The 24,609-nt window shown below is 35.4% G+C and overlaps 1 protein-coding gene across 1 annotated transcript; it reads left to right on the forward strand.

Moving 5' to 3' along the window:
• The first annotated feature begins 841 nt into the window (after positions 1 to 841).
• On the forward strand, positions 842 to 24,383 carry LOC121425555 (ileal sodium/bile acid cotransporter-like). The gene is made up of 4 exons (XM_041621638.1): positions 842 to 1,409; positions 8,146 to 8,339; positions 21,860 to 22,064; positions 22,489 to 24,383. Exons 1-4 carry the CDS (start codon positions 1,185 to 1,187, stop codon positions 23,092 to 23,094), a joined length of 1,230 nt encoding a protein of 409 aa, XP_041477572.1. The 5' UTR covers positions 842 to 1,184; the 3' UTR covers positions 23,095 to 24,383.
• Positions 24,384 to 24,609: the final 226 nt, after the last annotated feature.

Genomic DNA, 24,609 nt, shown 5'->3' on the forward strand with positions numbered 1-24,609 from the left:
CTGAGAAAATAAAGTGTTTTTTATTCTTATGTATTGTAGTGATTCTAATTGCAAAAAAAAATAGCATAGCATAATCCCCCACCACAAATCACATCTTTAAAATATCAACTGGTCTTTATTATTTACTTATTTTTCCTACTTTTTTTACCTACCCCCCTTTGAAAATAAATTGAATCCCCTTATATGCCAGAATATTTGGATGAGAGTGTATGTGCGTGTGTATTGGGGTGATTGCGTGGGGGTGTATGTGTGTGTGTCTAACTGCGCATGTCTGCTTATTTTTGCTTGTGGGAAATCACTTCTGTCATCGCCTTTCGACATTTAAAAAAACATTTAACACGAGTCCAAAAAAATCATTTCCAAAACAGTTTAGGTAAAAACAAAAGAAAATTCATTTTTTTAATGCTGGACCCAACCCTTTTCGGAAATAAACGAAAATGGACCTAATTCCTTTTGAAAATAAAGAACATTTTCTTGGTCATTTTGAATATTTTTAATGGAAATTTGAAGTTTTCTTTGGTGTTTTCTTTTAGAGCAACTAATAATATACATGTATATATAATTCAGGCAAATAACTAAATTTTGATGAGAAATAAGCCTAACCCCTTTCGGAAATAAGCTCTTTACAATAATGGCATCCCCGTTCCGCTGACACCAAGTTCACTTATTGATTTGTGATGCCAATAGTTGAACAGCTGGGTTATGATTTAAAAGTTTAGTATGATGTATTGTTCAGTTTAATCATTTTGTCATTGCACTTTTTTTAGACAACCGCTGTGCACAAAAAAAAATCTTCCAGTCAAACAGAGCATCGTCTGCTGGCATTGAATTGTACGCATCTGAGCAACTTCAACCAACAAGAACAACGTTCAGAAATTCTTCTTAAAAACGGTCTTAAACACGGAACCTCATTTATTAGAGTAGAAACGGTTTCATCTCTTGCCATCTTTCGGCATTTACCTACAGTTTTATAGTTTGTCTTCTTTTATAGTGCAGCTATACTTTTATAGTTTTATAGTTAGCTGTTAAAAGTTTGAGAAAACGGTGTAGTCGAAACGACGGTGGTTGATATTGCTAATCAAATATCGACAACGAAATGGGAAAGAGATCCCCTTCAACGTGACAGCCAATCCATATTCACACTTGTTCTTTCGCCGTTTATACCTGCATCATCGTTTCCAGTCATGTCTTCGACGTCGCCATCAATGATGTTCACATCGATCGACATCGAAACCACCGACTTCGGATCCATGAACAGTACGGCCTACTACGATGACGTCACTCCTTTCTCGGAGGCCTTTTATCTGGTCGTATTAAAGACCATTCAGAAATGGCTTATGACGTTCATATTAGTCTGCATAATGGTAGCCATGGGTGCTGTTATCACTGTGAATGACTTCAAAGAAACGGTGAGAAAAATCGATCTTAATCACAGAAAAACAGAATTTCGGATTAGTATGTAGGCTATTATGCGCTTGGTCTGTGATACCAACCCTTCAGATTCTTTTTATTGATGTTGTTTAATTATTAGTCTATATACCCACTTGTGGGTGTTGCAAGGAAATATTTGAGATCACCGATTGCAAATTTCTGTCGCCCGATTCTCAGTGCTTTTCTCCAATAATTGTAAACATTTCCGTCATGTTCTTATGTATTACGTTTTGAAGAATAAAGACTAATCCAGGAAGGCAGATTTAAACACCCCCAGGACTTATTAGATTACGGGTATTTGTTATGTGCTAGTCAGGATCGAGTCCAATTTTAAGAGGCTGATATTTATATCGAAAATGCCCTCGACAAAGCAATTATTTATGATGAAAAAATATACATGAAGCCGTACAACGTGTACACGGGAAAAATTATTTTTTTTGAAAAAGAAGAAAAATGGAAAAGAGATAAAGGAAGGCAAAAAGAAAGAAAGAAAGAAAGAAAGAGAGAGAGAGAGAGAGAGAAAGAAAGAAAGAAAGAAAGAAAGGGAAAGGAAGAAAAAGACGAAAGAAAACGATATAGAAGAGGGAAATGGTGAGGGAAAAAGGATCGGTAAAAGGGGACAAGAAAAGGGAAAGAAATAGGGGAAGAACGTGTGAGAAAAAAGAATCATCCCGAAATAATATAAGTGAGAGGGGGGAATAAAATTAAAATATGGCCACCTACCCTTGTTGCGCCCCTGGGTCCCAGTATCTTCATAGTTATGGTTAAAAAAATGTATCTGTGTAAAATAGGTGTAAATCACGGAAATACGAATTTAGTATGTGTTATTTTTCTAATTTTAAGATATCAAATGAGTGGCAGTAGAAATTGTTTCCCTTATGAATATATTATAGAATGAAATTTCTATGACTACATAGCCTACATCACTAAAAATCGTTATCGAATTGTGCAAAGTAGCAGGAAGTTCACTTCCACTGCTAAAATATGAGCAATGCAATATTGTTTTACTAAACTGTTTATGGTAACTCGCGTAGGAACTCGGCAGGACAGCATTTTTTTGCTGGTAAACGCCAAGCTGGTAAATAACCAATTACCTTGGAAACATTTTACGTCTAGGTTAATCAGTCATAGTGGCTGACATAATAGACGACAGATATCAAACTAACATTGTTTAAACAAAAAAAATACATGTATATTCTAGATTAGTTATTTTTATTTTGAGATTCTGTATAGGATAGGTTAGTTGATAAAGAAAAGAACAAATTATGATACAGGAACGGGAAGCTGTACATGCAGGGTGATGTTAATTTATCAGTAGCCATGTTCATGAATAACGGTATCTTTCAAACATTTGAAAGATAGTGGACACCCCCCCCCCCCCCGTACACACAGCATCAGATGCGCTACCCCCTCCCCCACGATTCGTTGAAGTCATGACATTTCTCTAATGTATTACAAATATGAAACGTGAGTTTATTATCACGCAGAGTACCCTTGTGGCTGATCCATATATAGCAAACCACCTGTAAGATCACATCAGATTTAACGATATAGACGAGAAACTTTTATGACGATTTATTGTGAGTATTGTTATTGAAGATCGGTAAATAGGATCTGCTTGAAAACAACCGAAATTTTGCTACTCGAGATATGTAAAATATTTTTAGTAAAATCGTATGAATGAAAATAGATTTACAAAAGAGGTGGTAGAAGTATTAGGAGGATGGAGTAGTAGTAGTAGTAGAAGAAGAAGAAGTACTAGTAGTAGTATAGAAGAAGAAGAAGTAGTAGTAGTAGCATTAGTAGTAGTAGTAGCAGTAGCAGTAGTAGTAGTAGTAGTAGTAGTAGTAGTAGTAGTAGTAGTAGTAGTAGTAGTAGAAGTGGTAGTAGTGGTAGTATAATAGTAGTAGCAGTTGTTGTAGTAGTAGTAGCAGCGGTAGCAGTAGTAGCAGAAGTACATTTAGCTGTAGTAGTAGTATTAGTAGTAGCAGCAGTAGTAGTAGTATAGTAGCAGTAGTAGTAGTAGTAGCAGCAGCACCAGCAGCAGTAATAGTAGTAGTAGTAGCAGCAGCAGCAGTAGTAGTAGCCGACAGCAGCAGCACCACCAGCAGCAGCAGTAGTAGTAGTAGCAGCAGTAGTAGTAGAAGTAGCAGTAGTAGTAGTAGTAGTGGTGGTAGAAGTAGTAGTAGTACTAGTAGTAGAAGCAGCAGCAGCACCAACAGCAGCAGCAGTAGTAGTAGTAGTAGTAGTAGTAGCAGCAGTAGTAGTAGTAGTACTAGCAGCAGCAGCAGTAGTAGTAGTAGTAGTAGCAGCAGCAGCAGCAGCAGCAGCAGCAGCAGCAGCAGCAGTAGTAGTAGTAGTAGTAGTAGAAGTAGTAGTAGTACTAGTTGGTCTTGTGTTTGTAGTAGTAATATAGTAGTTTGAGTTTACAGTATAGTTTGGTTTTTGTAGTTTCATTGAGTTAGTGCATATGAATTTTCTGTCATATTTTTAAAAAGAAGTTTGGTTCTTTCAGTTACATGTAATTTCATATATGGGACATTATTTAAAAGAAAATACTGTTCTGCTTTTTCCCCTACCTGCATTTCGATATGAAAGAAGGCGAACAGATGTCTAGGATGGCAAATTAATGTTGGTACATTCAGGCAAGGTGAAAGGTTAAACCTGTTGTTTTTCTTTCTGATCTTCTATTATCAAATGTTCACCGATTTATTCATAACATACACATTGTTCTCTCAATTGCTATGTATTTGTATCCTTTTTATTGAGTTGAAGGCTGGATTTCCTTCCCCGGGGCCGAACAAACGATGTAAGGAGACATCTGGGAAGATCTGATGTTATTCAGTTACCATGGCTATTCGCTTATTTGTAATTATTTTTCCGTTGATAAACGAGGACATGTCATACCCCATAATATATAAAAAACGAACATTCCATCAGAACCTTAAAACTGAGTTGTAAGAAATATTATTCCCATCCTGTTTCATTTATTTTTTTTTCTTATTGCGTTAATGTCCAGAATGTAGAATTAAAATGGTATTCATATGTTATATTTCATACTTAAAGTAATACAGTTTCCACTATTTTATTGTTAATGAATAATACTCACTTTATTAATTTTCTACTCACATTCAGTAATTTTACTCAATATGTTACACTCAATGGTAATTATATTCAATAATTTTCTACTTTTTTCTAATTTTATTATCCAGTATTTTATGTTAAAATATCAGGTTATCATTTGATTAAATTCCTTCATAAAGTCAGTGGAATTGGTTGATATGTCAATGGTAATCAAACAACTGAATATATATTTTACTGTAATTTTATTATCGAATACGCCGATACTGTATGATTAAAGGACAAGTCCATCTCAGAAAAATGTTGATTTGAATCAATAGAAAAAAATCAGACAAGCACAATGCTGAAAATTTCATCTAAATTGGATGTAAAATAAGAAAGTTATGACATTTCAAAGTTTCGCTTATTTTCAACAAAATAGTTATACAAACGAGCCAGTTACATCCAAATGAGAGAGTCGATGATGTAACTCACTCACTATTTCTTTTATTTTTTATTGTTTGAATTATACAATATTTCAATTTTTACGAGTTTGGCGATTAGGACCTCCAAGCCTAAAGCACAAAATGTTAAAATAATGGAATTCCACTTGTTCAGGGAGGAATGAAACTTCATTTCACATGACAATGGCTTGAAAATCAAAATATTTCATATTTCATATAATAAAATACAAAAGAAATAGTGAGTGAGTGATGTCATCAACTCTCTCATTTGGATGTAACTGGCTCGTTCACATAATTGTTTTGCTGAAAATAAGCGAAACTTTAAAATGCTATAACTTTCTTATTTTACATCAGATTTTGATGAAATTTTCAGTGTTATGCTTGTTGATTTTTTTCTCTTTTTATTCAAATCAAGTTTTTCTTGGGGTGGACTTGTCCTTTAACTGTTCTACTTTCACTAATTTCCTTCATAGATTTAATGTTTAAAGATGTATCACAGATTTTTTCTGTTTAATGTATCTGATTTATTATATAGTATATCATTTTGCCTTTATGTTAACAGGACCATTTATCTGAAAATGTTATCCTGTATGAAGGCATTTTCATAAATAAATAAATAAAATAAATAAATACATAAATAAACAAACAAATAAAGAATACAGAAACATCATCCAGTGGCATATTATGATTACAATATCCAGAAACTCATATCTATTAATTCACTCTCTGATCGTTTTTTTTTCTGTGTGACTTTGTGTGAGTGGGTGGGGTGTGTATGTGTCTTTCCTTTCGTCATGTTTTTCAATTCATCCTTTCATGTCTATCATATTAGCTCATCTCAATATAAATTCGTATTCGTATTGTAACGGAACTGTTTGCCTCAAAACCAAAAAATGTTAGTGATACTAATGTATGTCGAAGATGTTGTTTTAAGATATTGTTTCAATGTTTCCTACTTTGTATGATATTTCATATTCAGCCATCACTCCCAGAGTGGACAATTACGTAATTGCTCCGTTCCAATCGCTCAAATTGTGGGGTTTAACAAGGACATGGACAAATCAAATTATGGCAATATTGATGATAAAAATAATGATTATAATAGTACTACTACTACTAATAATGATAATAATAATGATAATAATAATGATGATGATGATGATAATAATAATGAAACATTCAAGCATTAAATTCTCGAAACAAGCAAAGATACAAGTTATATTCTCGACATAGTACTAAATGAATAATAGTGTCATTATCACGATGGCAATAATTCTGAATTGTTGCAATAAAGTTTACATAATATAAAGCAACACTGAACCGTTTCTCTCGATAAATATTGTAAAAGGCTTAATCAATATTTATTTTAAAAAATTATCTTACAGTTCTGAAAAACGAATGATAGTAATAATAATAATAATGAAATATTCAACCATTAAACTCTCAAAACAAGCAAAGATACAAGTTACATTCTCGACAGAGTATATAGTGACATTATCACGATGGCTATAATTATGAAATGTTTCAATAATGTTTACATAATAAATAGCTATGTTGGAACTGTAAACACTGTAAACCGTTTCTCTAAATAAACTTTATTGTAAAAGGCTAAATCAATATTCATTTTATAAAAAATGATCTTAAAGTTCTGAAGAAAAAAAAACTCACACGTAATGAAAACGACCACATGTTCGAAATCGAATGCATTAATTACGTCCCTGGTAGTGGTACCTAGGTCAATGAGAAATATCACATAAATCAAACAGTAAATAAACTCTGTTTTTGTCTCTCAGTAAACTCCAGTAACGACGATGTCACGTATTCTATCAAGTAGAAAATCATTTTCGACTGTGTGTGAGCAAGGAAATTTTATAGGCCTATAATAAGATAAAGACAGGTTAAGTACCGGAAAATCACAATAAGCTCATTCACTTACAGGCGGTCCGGGCTCTAAATATGTATTTTATCACTGATTTGTGAATTAAACTGGAAAATATAAAAAAGGCCTACATGATAACTTAGTTATTTTACTACTAATTTTAATTATTTTTGTAGTGTTGTGTATTCTCGTATGGTTTTTCTTTGCAATGACTTTTCATTTATACGTGGTCTAGTGGTTCTGACTGATTACCAACAGGAAGGAGTGTGCATGGTACTATCGAAGCAACTTATACGTTTTGTTACGATACTGCAACAAATAACAATAAAAAGAATTAAATTTGAATTTGATTTTTCCTTTTATTATTACAGGAAATAAATCATGTACTTAAACAAAATAAAACCAAACAATGATCTTACATCAATCTCTTGATGTGTCCGATGTACAATCCAGGGTTATAGTTTACAGTTATGATAGTCCAGTATATAATCCAGATAAGATCCAAGTTGGCTGGCGAAAATTCCTTAAATCAAAGTTCACAATGATGGCAATGATGAAACTGATGTTGAAGCAGGATGAATAACAAGAGTTACTGTAACGAGTTGGAATGTCCGTGAAGACGATGTTGATGATGATTAACAGTCAATTTCAGCAATCCATGGGTTGAAGAGTGTTCATTAAACAGGTTGATGATCTCAATGAGAACTGAGAATTCATCTTTCAAAATATCTGCAAACCGTTCATTGATGGCGTGCAAATAATTCCGCAGAAGATAAGTATTCTAGGTGGAAATAAACTCGGCTCTGACATAAAGTCTGGCGTGAAACTCTGAGTTCTGATCTGATATGATAATGTCCTTGAAGAAACTGCAGCTTATATATACACATTTCAACTATTCTAGAAACTTCTAGAAAACATTCTCCTTCTTTCTGGAGCAATCACATTCTGGAAGACTCTTGAATGACCTCAGTGAAATTAACATGTCAACAACATAGCTAAGCCTATTGTTCTTTTCACTACTACTGGGAGCTCTATTTTGTAGCAATCTATTGTTTAGTAGTCTGTATTGTCTCTCTTGGGACATTCCAGGGATATCCAAGATTGTTCAAAGATTAGTGTCCAACAAAGCTGTACTAGAACATTCTTGATCATTCTATGCGATAAATATCCTTAAAGAGGAAATAACTAAATAAATGAATGTAATTGCTTTTACAGTTCTTCTTATATATAACAGTTTCCAGTGTATATACCCCATCATGGTACCCTCTCATAGTTTAGTGACGTAAGAACTTATCGTTGTTTTTCATCTAGTTCCGTCATCCAGTTGGTTTCATCATCGGGTTCGTGTCTCAGTTCTTGACGATGCCTCTCATATGTTTCCTGACCGCCCTCATACTCGACCTCGAGACTCCATTTGCTCTGGGACTGCTCATCATTGGCTGTTGTCCCGGAGGCACGGTTTCGAACCTCTTTACCTTTTGGGCAGATGGTGACGTTTGTCTCAGGTAGGTAGGATCCAGCATCTTTTGACACGGTCATAAAACAAGCAGGACCAATGGTGGTCCTCTAATAGTGCGGTATGGTGTGTCGTCCCGTAGGACTAGCGTGCCAAAATTGATATTTTGGTTGTTTTGGCTTCAATAGGGTCCCTTTAGACCAAAAACGATGGGGTTCAAATTTTCAGACCCCTCCTTCCCTTTGTGGGGGGTCCTTTTTGGCGCCATATTGGCCTGTACAAAGCCCAATGGGATAATCCATTGTTTTCAACCTTATTTCTCACTTTTCTTCCCCAATTTTATTTTTAAGTTGTCTGAGGTGTACAAGAATGAATATTTGATGATGTTTTGATGTCAATATATTTTCACTTTTGCCATACGGGGGGCGGATTTTGCGAAAAATGCCCCAAACTTGTAAAATATGACCCCAAAAATATAATTTCCCCCCTTTTTGGCACTAGAATTAGGACAAAAAGATTACAAAATGAAGTGCATATGTCTTGTTGTACAGTCCAATAACAGAGGAATACATCACATGTAATTTATATGATTATTCTTAGTAAATTAATGAAAAAGTCACCCCCATTTCAGGATTTTATGCAGTGAAAACCTAACTACAACACTAGAGGGCGCCATATGATGATATTAGTGTGGTACGGTATATCATGACACAGCTCCTGCAGGATTTTTGTGCCAAAATTGTTTTTTTTATTCACTTGGGTCCAATCTATCAGGAAATGATAGGGTTCTAATTTTCCCCACCCTCACCTACTGCCTGAGGGGGGGGGTCACCTATATCAAGACCCACTAAAATCAGGAGTATTAGTAATTTTGCGCCCGGTTAAAAAATGAATTGTTTTATGGTATTTTTATTATCCCTAGACAGCTAGAATGCCTATATCTGAAGGCTTCAAGTTAGACGAGCATCTACCAACCATATCCCCTACTCCCCCCCCCCCCAACTGACTGGTATACAACTTTCACCATTCGGCCACTCTTTCTAGAGTACAATTTACGATTAAAGGACTTCAATTCGAATTGTCAATTATATACTTATCGGCTAATTTCCAATTACTGATAGACAGAAAGAAACATATAAAATATATTGTTTAGCCCCCCCCCCACACACACACGCACACACACACATGCACATAACCATTATTGAAATAACATGTGATGTTTAGAGAACTTCCGAACTTACATTTTTTTCAACAGTTTTTAGTACTAATTGATCTCAGGAATAATATACTAAAAATCTACCAAAATCTGCATCAGGGAAAGTGGTTATTTTCAAGATAGTATCCAAGATGGCCACCATTCACTTAAAATTAATGAATACGACTCACTCATTATCCACCCTAGAATCCTAATTAGTTTCATACTCCATGGTCTAGGAGTTAAAATATGTTGACACAGGGTAGAGTGAATATAAGGACCCCAGGATACCTGGAAAATATAAGATGGCATCAAAAAAGGCTGCCGTGTGCTTAAAATCCGCAATTTGATTCAATGATTTTAAGGGTGAAGTAGTAAATTGGAAAAAGTTACAAGGACAGTGAGTGGTCTGGTGGGTCCAAAAATCCATGATGGCTTCAAAAAATTTATTCTGAAATGGCTGCTAAACTTAAAGCAGACATAGCTGATTTCATATCGTCCATGGAAATTGTGATTTCGATGTTTAATTTTAAACCACTGGTTTGGGTCAAGTAATATATAAGGATAAGTTAGAAGGACAGTCAGTGGTCTGGTATGTCCAAAAATCAAAGATGAATTCCAAAAAAATGATCTTAAAATGGCTGCTGATACTTAAAGCGGACATAGTTCATTTCATATCGGCCTGGGAGATATTAGGTGGGTGTTTCATAAATCTGTTCGTAAGATAAGTACGACTTTAAGAACGACTGGTGATCCTTTCTTTTGGTAAATGGTATACACCATAGGCGATGGTTTAGCGCGTAAGAAAGGATCACCAGTCGTTCTTAAAGTCACTTTTAACTTGCGAACAGCTTTATGAAACGGCCCCCAGTTTGGTGTCTAAACCAATGGTTTCAAGGGTCAAATAAGACATTTGGATAAGTAAATAAGGGCTGTCAGTGGTCTGGTATGTCAAAAAATGCGATATGGCCTCCAAAATGCAGGGTCTAAATTGACTGTGGTTCTTAAAAGTAGACATAGTTCATTAGAAATGCACATTGTGGATTTGATTTTGGTGTCTACACTAGAGTTAAAAGGATCAAGTATTGTTTCAAGTTGAAAGAACAGTCGGATGTCAAGTTTATCAAAAATCCAAGATTGCTTAAATGACTGCTATTACTTAAAAGTGGATATAGAACATTAAACATACACCTGGGGATATTATTTTGGTGTCTACACTAGTATTTCAAGAGTTGAAATCAAAAATATTTATTAAGGACTGGCTACAATGACTATGCAGTTATCCATTTTGCCTTAAAATCCAAGTTGGCTTTAAAAAATGGGTTCCAAAATGACTATTGTTACTTAAAAGTGGAGACATTATTCAAACAATACCAACCTGTGAGAAATATTTTGGTGCCTACACTTAAATGTATGGGATAAGTTATCATATTGATTCATGAGTTTGTAATAGCACCCATTTGATGAATTTTTTTATCTATCATGGATTTTAGACAAAATGGAAAACTAAATATCCTTGTTATTTGTTGAATGTATTATCTGACCCTTTATACCACCATGTAGACATCCAAATTATTCCTCACATATTAATATTGTATGAACTCTGACCATTATTAATGAGTTTTAGGAATTATTTTAGATGCCATTTTGAAAACTTTCTTGGATTTTTAGACAAAATGGACAAGTGCATATCTTTGTAACTAGTCGAAAGTATCATTATAATCATGAAACCATTTAGTGGACACCAAAATCATATGTCCTTTCATGGTGAATTTAAAATGAACTATGTCCATTTTTAGACTCAGATTTCTTCACGCCATCTTGGATTTTCCGACATAGACCAATGACTATCCTTGTTATGATATGATAATATTAATAATATACATGTAGGTATATTTACCTAGGGAAGCCACTTCAGTTCTAAAAACTGTTCTCCCAGCGGGCCTTGCCATTATTATTACCCCTGCCTTAGATTGGCTGCCTAGGCGCTCTAGCATTCAATGAATTTCTTCGCGCATTCAGGGAATTTCTTCCTACCGGGTACCCATTTACATCACCTGGGTTGAGTGCAGCACAATGTTGATAAATTTCTTGCAGAATGAAACTATGCCATGGCTGGGATTCGAACCAACGACCCTTTCAAAGTCAAAAGACCAATCCACTGGGCCACAACACTCGAACGGTTGTAACTAATTTTCTGACTTTAAAAATCATGGTTTAGACATCAAACCATATTCTTGATGGATATTACATGTCCACTTGTAAATAACAGTAGCTATTTTATACTCTAATATTAGATAGCCAAGACAGAAAGCAAAGCGCGATTGGTCAATTGCGCGTCACGTGATATGATCGAAATCCGTGTATTTTCCCAGCCGGTCCACCTTCGATGAATATATTGACCAACCGGTCCGTGAATATATTTTTCTACGTGTATCGCGCCCTCTTGTGGATTAGATGTTACCAACTACACGGAAATAAAATATGTGGGACTTAAGTATCTGGACTGGACTCTAACTTAGATCTATGGCTAGGCCTAAAACAAACTTGAGTTGATTAGAAAAGGGCCATTCACTGCATTAAAGTAGTAGTAGTAGACTAAAGTTACATCTAGATCTATACCAGTTCCATCAATCACTGACTATCGTAAACAACAGGCTGCACGCATCGTTAGGCCATTTTTATCTTCATCATTAAAGGCTATCTAATATAACAGATATTGACTGATGGGATGTGTAAAAAAAAAATTCTTTGGACCGCCTAAAGGATTAATATTTTCCCTCGTGATCATATTTTCCCTCAGCGCTGCGCGCTTCGGGAAAATATAACCCCTCGGGAAAATATAAATCCACCGGTCCAAAGAATGTTTATATTACACACCCCATTAGTCAATATCTGTATATTGTTTAACATACTCGACCAACGACTCTCCTTGTAATTTATTCTAATGTATTATTAGACTCACTTTTCCATGGTAGTCACACACATTCATATTCCCGGATATTGAACAAACTATATCGGTTTTTCAAGCAGCAACAGCAATTTCAAACTCCATTTTTGGAAGCCATCTTGGATTTTTTAACATACCGGACCACCGACTGTCCCGATATTTTTATTTATTTATTAGAACATAATTTTAATCAGGTACAAAAGATCAGTATAAAACTGTTTTTCATCAATGACCTGATGAAAACATAAAGAATAACACAAATCATCACATCATACATGAAAATATAGTCAAAATCTAAATCAAAGATAACAATACTTAGTAACATAAATAAACAAATATTGTTACTTAAATGGTAATATTAATCAAACTAAAATATTTCAAATTATTAAAAGGAACAGTAACTAATTTTAATACTACTAATTGTATAATTTATTAGCTGATAAAAACAATGAACAATGAAATAATCCTGGCACAATAGAAAATCGAGTGAAAAAAAAAATGGCAATCGGTTATAAATGTATGTTTAACCATAAGATATCAAAGGGTTAGGATCATTACACATAAAAGCAATGTAACATCAATATTAAATAGGAATAGGGGAATTGTATGTTACAACAAATGAAATATAAGTAAGGATTATTATGGACAAAATCATTGGATTACTAATACTATCTGAAAAGATTTAAAAGTATAGGAATATCTGTATTAACCATGGTAACATAAAAGTAAGGAGAGGTGAAGAATAGAGATGCAGTCAAATGTTCATAGTGATTGTGGCAGCCATTGTGAGTCGAAAATTGACATGATATCATAGGAAATACATTTTTTTAAAGGATGATTTTAAAGAATTTACTGTAACTGCATTCTGAAGTGAGTATGGTAAATTGTTCCAGACCCGTGCGGCGGAGAACATAAAAGATTTTTGAAGCATTCAATATTTGGTTTAGGGGGAACTACATTTAGTGTATTATAATTACGTGTTCTAACATTATGCCTTTCACAAACCATTTCAATATTATTACATAAACGAGATGGGGCCATTCCGTCAATACATTTATACATTAAGTTTGCTAAAAAATAATCCCTTCTTTGTTCAATAGATCTCCATTTCATATCCTTAACAATCTGTTCCCCACTATAATTTATAAAATCGAAATTACTAGTAACGTATCGGGCAGCTCGTTTCTGAAGTCTATGAAGTTTTGAGAGGGCATTATAACCTATTTTATTTCCCCAGACCGATATGGCATAGTCAAAACAGGGTTGTATATTGGATTTATATAATATATTTAATAGGTTTTCATTAAGGATATGACGTAATTTACCAAGTGAAAATATCTTATAAGCTAAACTTTTAGACAACATAGCAATATGTGAATTCCATTTTAGATTTTCGTCTATTTCTACCCCAAGATATCTAATAGTTTTAACTTGTTCTACTGGCTTATCGTCAATGAATAGGTGAAGTTTATCAGTGGATCCATTTTTAAGCAACATGACTTTTGTCTTATCAACATTAATTGTAAGATGATTGGCGTCATACCATTTTTTTATTTTATCTAAGTTATTTTGCATATCAATATTTATTGTTGTTATGTTTGGACCAATATTATATATGACAACATCATCCGCAAATATATTACATGTGCCACTTACACTTTCAGATATATCATTAATCATTATGAGAAATAAAATAGGGCCCAGAACACTTCCCTGTGGGATCCCAACGGTTACATTTTGATAGGATGATAATAGACCGTGGCAATATACAGTTTGTTTTCTGTTGCGAAGATAACATTTGAACCATTCCAAAGCGATATCATAAATTCCATATTTCTCCATTTTAAAAAGAAGTAGATTATGGTCAATTGAATCAAAACATTTTGATATATCCAAAAAGCATGCTCCAACAACTTCATGTTCATTAAATGCTTCATACCAGTCGTCGACGACTCTGTGTAAACAAGAGACTGTAGAATGATTTGGTAAGAAGGCAAACTGATCAACGCTAAAAAGGTCATGATCAAGAAACTAATTAATGAGTTGTTTTTAAACAATCTTTTCAATTAATTTTGCAATATGACAGACAACTGATATTGGCCGATAATTTGTCTTGTCCAATTTGGACCCTTTCCCCTTATATATAGGAGTCGTTTTAGAAATCTTCCAATCGTCGGGGACTGACCCAAGAGAAAGACTGATATTAAATAGTCTACATAAAGATTTATAGATATAAGGGGCAGCAAGTCGTAAGAGCTTTGAGTCAAAATCAAGAATATCTAAATTACTAGAAGATGAGAGTTGACGGAGCAATTTAAGGACCTCATCAGGTTGAATATCTGTAAACATAAATTTATACAAGCATTTTGGGTGTTTCCATTCAATAGTATTATCGGTGTAAAGCTTATTCATCTTTTTACCAACATTGGAAAAATAATCATTCATTGTTTCACAGTCAATTTCAGAAGGTATATCATCATTATATTTTTTATTTCCTATTACCATATTAAATTCCTTCCACAATTTCTTTGGATTATTCTTATACTTATCTGACACTTCATTATAATATTCTTTTTTATTTGTTCGTATTAGACTTGTAATCCTGTTTCTTATTTTCCGATATTCAATTAGATTTTTGTTAAGCTTTTTCTTATCGTACTTCTTTTTAAGATAATCTCTTTTGTACATTAATCCTATTATGTCCGGTGTTATCCAAGGGGAGTAACGGTCCTGAACTCGAGTAGTTTTTATAGGGGCATGTTTTTTACAAACATTTAAGAAGAAAGATTTCCATTTATTCCATAATGTATTTACGTCAGTCTTATCATCCTGAAAATTTGTTTCATTTTCAGAGTCATATTTAGACAAATCAGTAAGAAATTGATTTTCATCAAAGTTTTTATAGTTACGAAAACGAAGAGTTTTATGTTTGACCTTAGGAACATCGATATTTAGACAAGTATATATAAGATAATGATCACTTAAAGCAATACATGCAACGTCTGATATTAAATGCAAATCAGGAATGGACGTATAAATGTGATCAATACATTTTGATGTTGTCAAACTAAGCCTAGTAGGTTTTCTTATTATCTGTGAGAGCATAAAGAGATTTTCGAGATCATCAATCGAACTCCGACCTATGGATTCAGAGTCAAGATAATCTATATTAATGTCACCTAAAATCATTATTTTTTTATTTTCAATAGATACAGGTTCAAGAATATCAAATAGGTCATGGAAAAAATCACTAGTTGAATTTGGGGTCTGTATATACAGCATAATACTATACTTTCATGATTAATATTATTTAGTTCGAGCCATACTGCTTCTAAACTTTCATGATTCAGGTCGGATCTGAGGCTGAAAGATAGATTATTGCGTATGTAAATACAAACGCCCCCTCCGCGTTTAATAGACCTATCGCGCCGAATAATGTTAGAATTATCAATTTTGACTGTATCATCACTAACAAGGTTATGCAGCCAAGTTTCCGATATGCATAAAATGTCAAAATTAAATTTGGTCAATAAAAATGTTATTTCATCATGCTTATCAACAATACTACGGCAATATGACCAATTTTCATACCTTTATATTTGTTAAGACGCTTACTGTGCAATTCGTATTCGTGGTTATCACTCTTTGGATCATCATGACACATTTCAACATCTTTACATTGTAATTGACATTCATTTTCAGCATAGTTACACTGTATATCAAATTCACCATTATCATGATCATTATTTTGTTGGCTATATTGACCGTTTTCATCGTATTTACATCCACTTTCAAGATCATTGTGGGGATCAGATTCGCTATTATGATCATTTCTTTGTAGTTCACATTTATTAATTTCATCAACTTTACACTGCAAGATATACTCATTTTCATTATAGGTACGCTGTACATTAAGTTCACTATCATCATGATCATTACTTTGTTGATCATTTTGACCTTTTTCATCATCTTTACATTCACTTTCAAGATCATTATGGGGATCAAATTTGCTACTCTCATTATTGTTTACATTTAGTTCATATTGGTTGATTTCAACATCTTTACATTGCAAGATACGTTCATATTTAATGACATTACATTTCGGATCAGATTCAATATTATCATAATCATCACATTGTAATCCACATTGGATAATTGTGTCATGATCGAATTCATGAAGTTTACATGGTAAATCAGATACGTGATTTTCCTTATTATTTGAAGTAATATACAAATTGCGTTGAACATAAGAGTTGTCTTGTAATCCACATTGATGATGTTCATGTAATTTACATGTCGAATAAAAGCAACTTTTTATAGATTTTTCTCTGTAGGTATATAACTTGTTATTTCCACAATACTCACTGCTTTCTTTGCCAGTTGTATTTTGATTGAGTTTACGTTTTGTATTAGTTTCATGAGTATCATCATTTGGATTACAATACCTTTTTTCACAATGAGCATTTCCTTGTTGAAATTTGATATTACCACATAGGTTTATATGATTGTCTTTCAGTTTACTGTAATCATATCTTATATTATCAGAATAAGATATATCAATACATTCATGACTACTATATAATTTCTGTTTAATATCTACAGCATTATTATCACCACATTTATATTCGTTGCACATATGAGTACCATAAAATATCTCTTTGTTTTCACAATCAAAGTGTCTTTGGTTGTTGATGACTGTTCTATGTTTGGATTCATGCAGGTCTTTTTCAGTTATACTTTCATGTTCATTGAAGCGTATGTCAATATCATTTTCCTGTTCAAGACAATATAATTTGTATTTACAAGGCTTATGTTCATATGGTGCGTCCAGTTCAAAATCCACGTTTTTATCAAAATTTACTTGAGATTCACATCCATTAAATGGCTGGTTGATATGATCGATATTAGGATTTCTTCCTGGTTCGACAATATCATAGAGATAATTCCTGGTGTTTGGTTGACATTCGCTACTCAAATCAAGTACATTAATTAATTCGTGATTATTTTCATGTTGAGTTCCGTTGTCAATACGACCTTTTCCTTTGATTTTTCCTAGGGTCTCTTTGCTATTTCTGTGAGTGAATTGATTATTATAATCGCTGTTTGGACGGGTAATATATTGGCCTGACACACTAAAGTCTGTTGGTGACTGTTGGTACGAAACTTGAGGTTCAATATGCTCATATGGTCTAATGTTTGATGATGGGCATAGAACGGCTCTCTCTTCCTGGCCAATATATTAATAATACCAATTCGGGCAAAATTTCGATTTATGACCAAGTGCTAAACACTTATGACATTGTAGTCTGGTTCCATGTCTGCAGTTTGACCTGTTATGGTTCAATTCACCACAATTATAACATCCACCGTAAGGTTGGTGTTGAGGATAATCAAGGCTGAAGTTACGATCATCCGGTAGAGGGCGGTATACACTATCCTGTGTAACTTGGGAATAGAGGGGTGTGGCAGCTGGATAAGATTCGCCCTGATGATAAGCGATCGACTCAGACTTTTTTCGATAAGTCTGAGATTGATGAGGCAAGGAGGGTGGTTGCTTCACACTCTCTACAGATGGGATAATGCTATTCACATTTCCAACGATAGGCTCAAGGTAGTTAAGAAAGTTTTGAGTAAATATCTCAACTCCTGCACTGTTGAGATGGATACCATCATGTGATATGTGGATATCAGGTTTAATGTTGCTGTTATTGATAAAGTTCCACCCATGTTTATGTGCTAGTAAAGTCAGGTGGGAATTGACATCTTTGACTTTTGATTGGTGTCTTAATGAGGTCCGTTGTATGATGCCAGATATAGCAATTTTGGTAACTGTTGGACATTTTTCAATGATGTGTGAACCCAGTGATTCAATCTGAGTTGCTATTTCCTGACTATCAGTGTCGTGAATGTTGTTCGTTCCGATGTGGATTACTTCTTCAACTTCACGTTCATTGGCAAGCCTTGTCGTTATGTCGGATACATCCTCGACGCGGGCACCGGCGATCGATCGTATTCCAACAGGATTTGGTTTGGAAAGACGACGGGGTTCAATGCGACGAGTCATCGAGTCTCCGATTATAAGACTTTTGACCTTTTTAGTTTGACCCTTCCTCATATTTTTGAACTTTACACTTTGGGCCTGTCTATATTCATTGAGTTGATCTGTTATCGGAGTACAATTATTTTGGGATGTTGAATGGAGATCTTTCGTAGTGCTGCCTGACTGCACATCAGTTTCCAGCGGGTTGCTAGGGATAGAATTTTCATAGCAACGGGAAGGCATGATGTCTTGTGACTGGGTTGGGGGATTCCTTTTGTATCCGTCTTGATATACGACAGAGTCGTTTGCTTTGTTAGATAAGGAGTTACTTATCTGGATTAATCGATTTTCCATTGATTTTAGTCTATCCGGAATCGTCGCACAATTAGGGCAAAGTACTCCCTCGTATTCAACAAAAGATGATCCACACCAAATGCACTGGGACGGTTCAGCAGTTGATCCATCTATTATTATTGATTCTTCGACCATGGGTACATCATCAAGATCATTATCAAGGTCATCATTTTCAAAATGGCCGACATCATTTTCATGTATTTTACCATGTTCCGAATGAATGTGTGGAACAGGTTTCACAGTTATAGTGAAATGTTGCAAATTTCATGATCTAAGCTAGGGAGAATCGATGTAAGCGCTTCAGTTATGAACTCATTTTCTTCTATATCCACATCTAACTTCAGATTTTCATATGCCTGGTGCAAATAGATAACGGCATTATGCAAACTTTTATTTTTCACATATTTATGTTGAGTCCAAGATGGCCTCTAAAAGTTAAATGAATAAAAAAAGGAAGCGGTATTCTTGTCCCAATTTTGATCGTCGAAACCATGGTCTTTTACACCGATTCCATCTATGTCAGGTATATAAAATGTGCTATGTCCATTTAAAGTATCAACAGCCATTTTAAAGTCCATTTTTGGAAGCCATCTTGGATTTCTGGGTCCTTGTAACTTTTCCCGATATACTTCTTCACCCTTAAAAATCTTTGAATAGAAACCAAATTGAGGTCACTTAAGTAACAAAAAAAAACAATCCAGGATTTTTATATTTTTAGCCTAAGGCAGCCATCCCCCCCCCCCCGGGGGGGTAGAATCAAAACAAATTAGATGCCCATACTATGAATCGGCATTGGAAATAATTGCTCTTGAAATGTGTCAGCTTTCAAATTTATTGATAAAATCACAGTGCCTAGAATTTGATCTTTTTAGGGAAGTGCTTATCATAAGTTATGGCGCCCTCTAGTGTTGTAGTAAGGTTTTCACTGCATAAAATCCTGAAATGTGGATGATTTTTACATCAATTGACCAAAAATAATGATACACATTACATGTGATATATTCCTCTGTTGTTGAATTGTATAACAAGACATATTCATTTCATTTTGTAATCCTTTTGTCCTAAAGTTAGTGCCAAAAAAAGGGAAAAATAATATTTTGGGGGCAATATTTTACAATTTTAGGGCATTTTTTGTAAAGTCCGCCCCCATATGGTAAAAGTTAAAAAACATTGACATCACAGCATCATCAAACATTCATTCTCATACACCTCAGACAACTTAAAAATATAATTGGCGAAGAAAAGTGAAAAATAAGGTTGAAAACAATGGATTATCCTATTGGGCTTTGTACAGGCCAATATGGCGCCAAAAAGGACCCCCCCCCCCCACAAAGGGAAGGAGGGGTCTGAAAATTTGAACCCCATCGTTTTTGGTCTAAGGGGACCCTATTGAAGCCAAAACAACCAAAAACTCAATTTTGGCACGCTAGTCCTACGGGAGCTGTGTCAGTGACATACCGTACCACACTATAACAGCATTGTTACCGATTTTTACAGAGATACGTCTCCTGCATGAGTTGAGTGACTCGTCAGGGGGCAGTCCCCCCCCCAGGTACGCTAATGCTTCAGTGGGGAGTAGAAATATCATTCATTATACAGAGAGACCATACACGGTTTTTGAAGATTCAACATCATCGCCTGCAGCTCTGATCCGTATAAGTCATATTATATCCCTTACTGAAAAATGTGTTGCTATTTAATTGGCCGAGGGCCCTTCCCTTGACTAATCATAATTCACCAGGAAAATGAAATTCATTGAAGATCAAAATAGTTCTTGACGTCTGAGTAGAATAGTTTATATATACATATATATATATATATATATCTTCAGCATATCTTCAGCATATGTATATATATATATATATATATATATATATATATATATATATATATATATATATATATATATATATATATATATATATATACATATATATATTATCATTGCGTTCGACTGAAAACCACGCAAACACTCGGGCAAAGCGCAAAACGGGCTCCCTCCACCCGGACAAGTCCAGGGATGCGACGGCGCAGACGCCTTATCAGAGGTCCGCTAGCGCAATCAGCACAGGTAAAAATGCATTATGCTATACATGTGGCTGAATCACAAACTCTCCGATAACTGAATTTTAATGTGAAATTGCGACTTGCTTATTTATAATGAATCTGTATGCTGAAAACAAAATTCATGATGGCCATCATTCAACCATCGAAAGATTCGGGCTGCTTAATTTTAGTTCAGCAGGGGCGGAAATCTCTCCCAAAAGGTGAGGGGGACAAGGGGCTGGAAAATTTGACAAGCGAAAAAAAAGGTTATTATCCCAAAAGTAAGGTCATCTCGTCCCAAAATACATGTTTTATTTCGATTTTGAATGATGTATTTCTTACCATCATAAAAGACCAAAAATAGTAGGGGGGACATTTGATATTGTGTCACCCCCTACTATTTTGAGTAGGTGGACACGTCCCCCTGTCCCCCTTGGGATTTCCGCCCATGACAGGGTTAGTTCTTAACCTTTACAATCGGTAAATGGAATTAATTGAAGATCTATCACAGTACAACCGCCGCGCAACACATAACCATGCACCCTGAGTGATCAGATCGAGCCGGCGGTAGCCGCGCGCAGTCTATTCACTGAGCCGGCAAGCTTAGATAATGAGCCAAATTTGCATGAATTAGAGCTAAGCCGATCTACATTTTGTCCAGATCATGGAGATGAGTCAATTATTACTAGATTACCAATATTGTTCGTACAAAATTCAATATGGAAGGGATATAAAACAAATATACCGGGCGTTTCTTTCGAAAGTATATAGAGGAAGCGAATTATTCATCCTAGGTTGGTCCGGCAATGTTACTATTTTCCATCCTCGGGAAAAATAGCAAATGCCGAACCTACCTCGGACAAATATTTCCACTATACTTTCTCAAACCTGGTATATTTGTATACAACCAATCAACTGTCAAGGATCTATGTATGTGCGACTATTTCAATTATTTGCTTTTCGCATTTATGTTCTATTCAAAAGTGTGTGTATGACGACTGTATCATGTGTGGCAGCGATCGGGATGATGCCCCTAAACCTCCTCATCTACTCGCGCCGATGGACTACGGAAAGCACCCGGGTCCCGTTCATGAACATCTTCACCACGCTTGTCACTATAATCGTCCCAGCTACTGTCGGGATTATAATAAGGATATTTAGCCTTAAATGGGCCAACATAGTGTCAAAGGTGAGCATTAAAGGGGTAAAGTTGTCAAGGGAGGCCAATTGCACGCCGGGGTCCTCTTCAAACAGGGGTGGCGGGCGAGCCGGGGGGACAGGATGACCAAAATGTGGCATCAGTATTTTGAAAACGGAGTCACACAGAGAACCATTGATAAATTACCAATGCAGTAGCATCACCAGTGCTAAAGCATGCCTGAAATAACATTTATCAACAGATTTCTACATCTTAAGGAGATGATATGAAAACGGCTGATTTGATTGCATAGTTAAGTTAACCGAGGGAGTAATCTGGCTTGGGTAACTCATGGACATGGGTAACTTGACAAGCTACAGCGTAAAGTCGAGATAAATGCTCATTTTACAATATCTAATTAATTTTAGTTTCTCCCAATTCTTCTGTCATTCTGTTTCTTTCTTTTTTATCAAAGATAGGGGGCGTTGCCGGACTCGCTGGAATTCCGATCGCAATCGTTTTAATTGGCATCATCAATCCAGGAATGTTTGCCTCAAGCTGGAAGATTTGGACCTCTACTCTCTTCCTCCCGTTTTTCGGCTACTTCTTCGGACACGGAGTCGCGCGGATCTTTCGCCAACCGAGCAAGAAGTGTCGTACCATCGGATTTGAAACCGGGGTACAGAATGCAGCTCTTGGCATAACTATCATGCTCCTGACCTTCCGGGATACACCCCTTCTATACGACATGTTAACAATCCCTAGTTTCTACGGTATTCTTGCCTTCTGTGACTTTTTAATCTACGTAGCTATCTACCGCTTGTACCATTACAGCAGACCCAATCAGCCCAAAAAGATGGAAGAAGAAGATGGAGAAGAAGGAAGTAAGGATTACCACCAAGGCAACGATATGCATGTCCTGGGTAAAGAAAGTAGTGGATACCAACCGATCCAGATAATAGCAGATACCAACGGCATCTTAACCGACAATGACGGAAAAGAACCCCAACATACCCAAGAAAAGAATGATGAAAGCATGGACGGTGCGGAAGACAAGATATCTATAAATTATGGACAGTGATTATGAAATGTGAAAAGTGGGGTTAACTTTGAGACCTCACAATATTGTACAATCATAATATTGTACAATCATAGAGTTAGCTCCATGGTACAATCAATGATACCCGTGACAGTAAACCCATTTTCATTGAGGTTTCCTTATAGTTTTACCAATCAATGCCACTGGGGACCTTGTATTTGCCTGTATAACCTCATTTAACCGCATTCAATTTTTATCTATCAGAAATGTGGTGAATGGTTGAGACCCGGATGTTATTCAAAAACGCATTGCTTCTGCACATAGCATGTGGTAATAATCATCATCATGTTGGTCGTATTTGAATTTGGAACAATATAGATTGATGAAACCTATTCTGTAACGTTTTCTTTTTTTTAGCAGAGTTGAATAGAGGACGTCGCTTACAGTCACTAACTTTAATACAACAGTATTCTTTCCCGTGAAATCAAGTTTTTTCTAGTGATCTAATACCATGAACATTGCATGGATATTAGCAACTAATATCCATATTGAGCTACTGTCTGGCTGCTTAACTTTGACAATTTATCGGGAATCCATTAGCAGCATTGTGTTTTCCAAAACATCAGCAAGTTCAACCCTTATTTAGTGATGTCACAGATGCTTCATATGCCTTGAAAATGCATACACCATCAGTTGGTTTGACACGTAGTAAGTTTGCTTTTGATCCATAAGTTGTAGATGCAGACGAGTCGTTGGTCACTGCCGCTCCTGTTGGCCGTGTTGTTGCTGCCATCGAAGAGATTTGCAGTTGGATGAAACTTGAAAAGTAATATCCCCAAAAAATAATGACAACAAAGTATCGACTTCCGTCGCGACGGATGGGTATCATCATAACTGGATCTCTGCTGCTAACATGCAGGGAAGCTACATCTCCAATCAGCAAGGCTAGAAACACTTTGGTAGACGTTGATAGTACATTGGTCATATGGCAAAGTGGACAAAATTCATTTCAAAATGCTGTGAGCGAGGAAGCGAGCGAGGCAAAATAACACTTTTAATACATAAATCAAATTTTGCAACTGATTTTGATAGATGTTTTAAATTCCATTTCAAAATCCGTCACAAAAATTGATTTAAATCTTAAAAAGGCATTTGGTGGGGCTCGCTTGCTTCCCTCGCTCACAGCATTTTGAAATTAATTTCGCCCTTTATGTCGTGTCTCCACCTAAGACTTTACCTTATTACGCTACTGACCTCCAATATTTACTGAAAGCTTATTTTATATCTTATCTGTAGCTCGAGTCCTGAAGAAACTACCGCTGCGACATTATGCGTTGCGACATGTGACATTATGCGTTGACACTTTGCTACGACATTATGCGTTGCGACATGTGACATTATGCGTTAGAAAAACTACGACATTATGCGTTGACTGCGACATTATGCGTCGGACGCTCTTGGCATAATGGCGCAAACTGCGACATTATGCGTTGCTGCGACATTATGCGTTGGTGCGACATTATCGGTTGTAACTTCCCCTAGCTATTTGTAACTCAT

This window comes from Lytechinus variegatus, chromosome 12 (genome assembly GCF_018143015.1).
Source record: "Lytechinus variegatus isolate NC3 chromosome 12, Lvar_3.0, whole genome shotgun sequence".
NCBI classification, from domain to species: Eukaryota; Metazoa; Echinodermata; class Echinoidea; order Temnopleuroida; family Toxopneustidae; genus Lytechinus; species Lytechinus variegatus.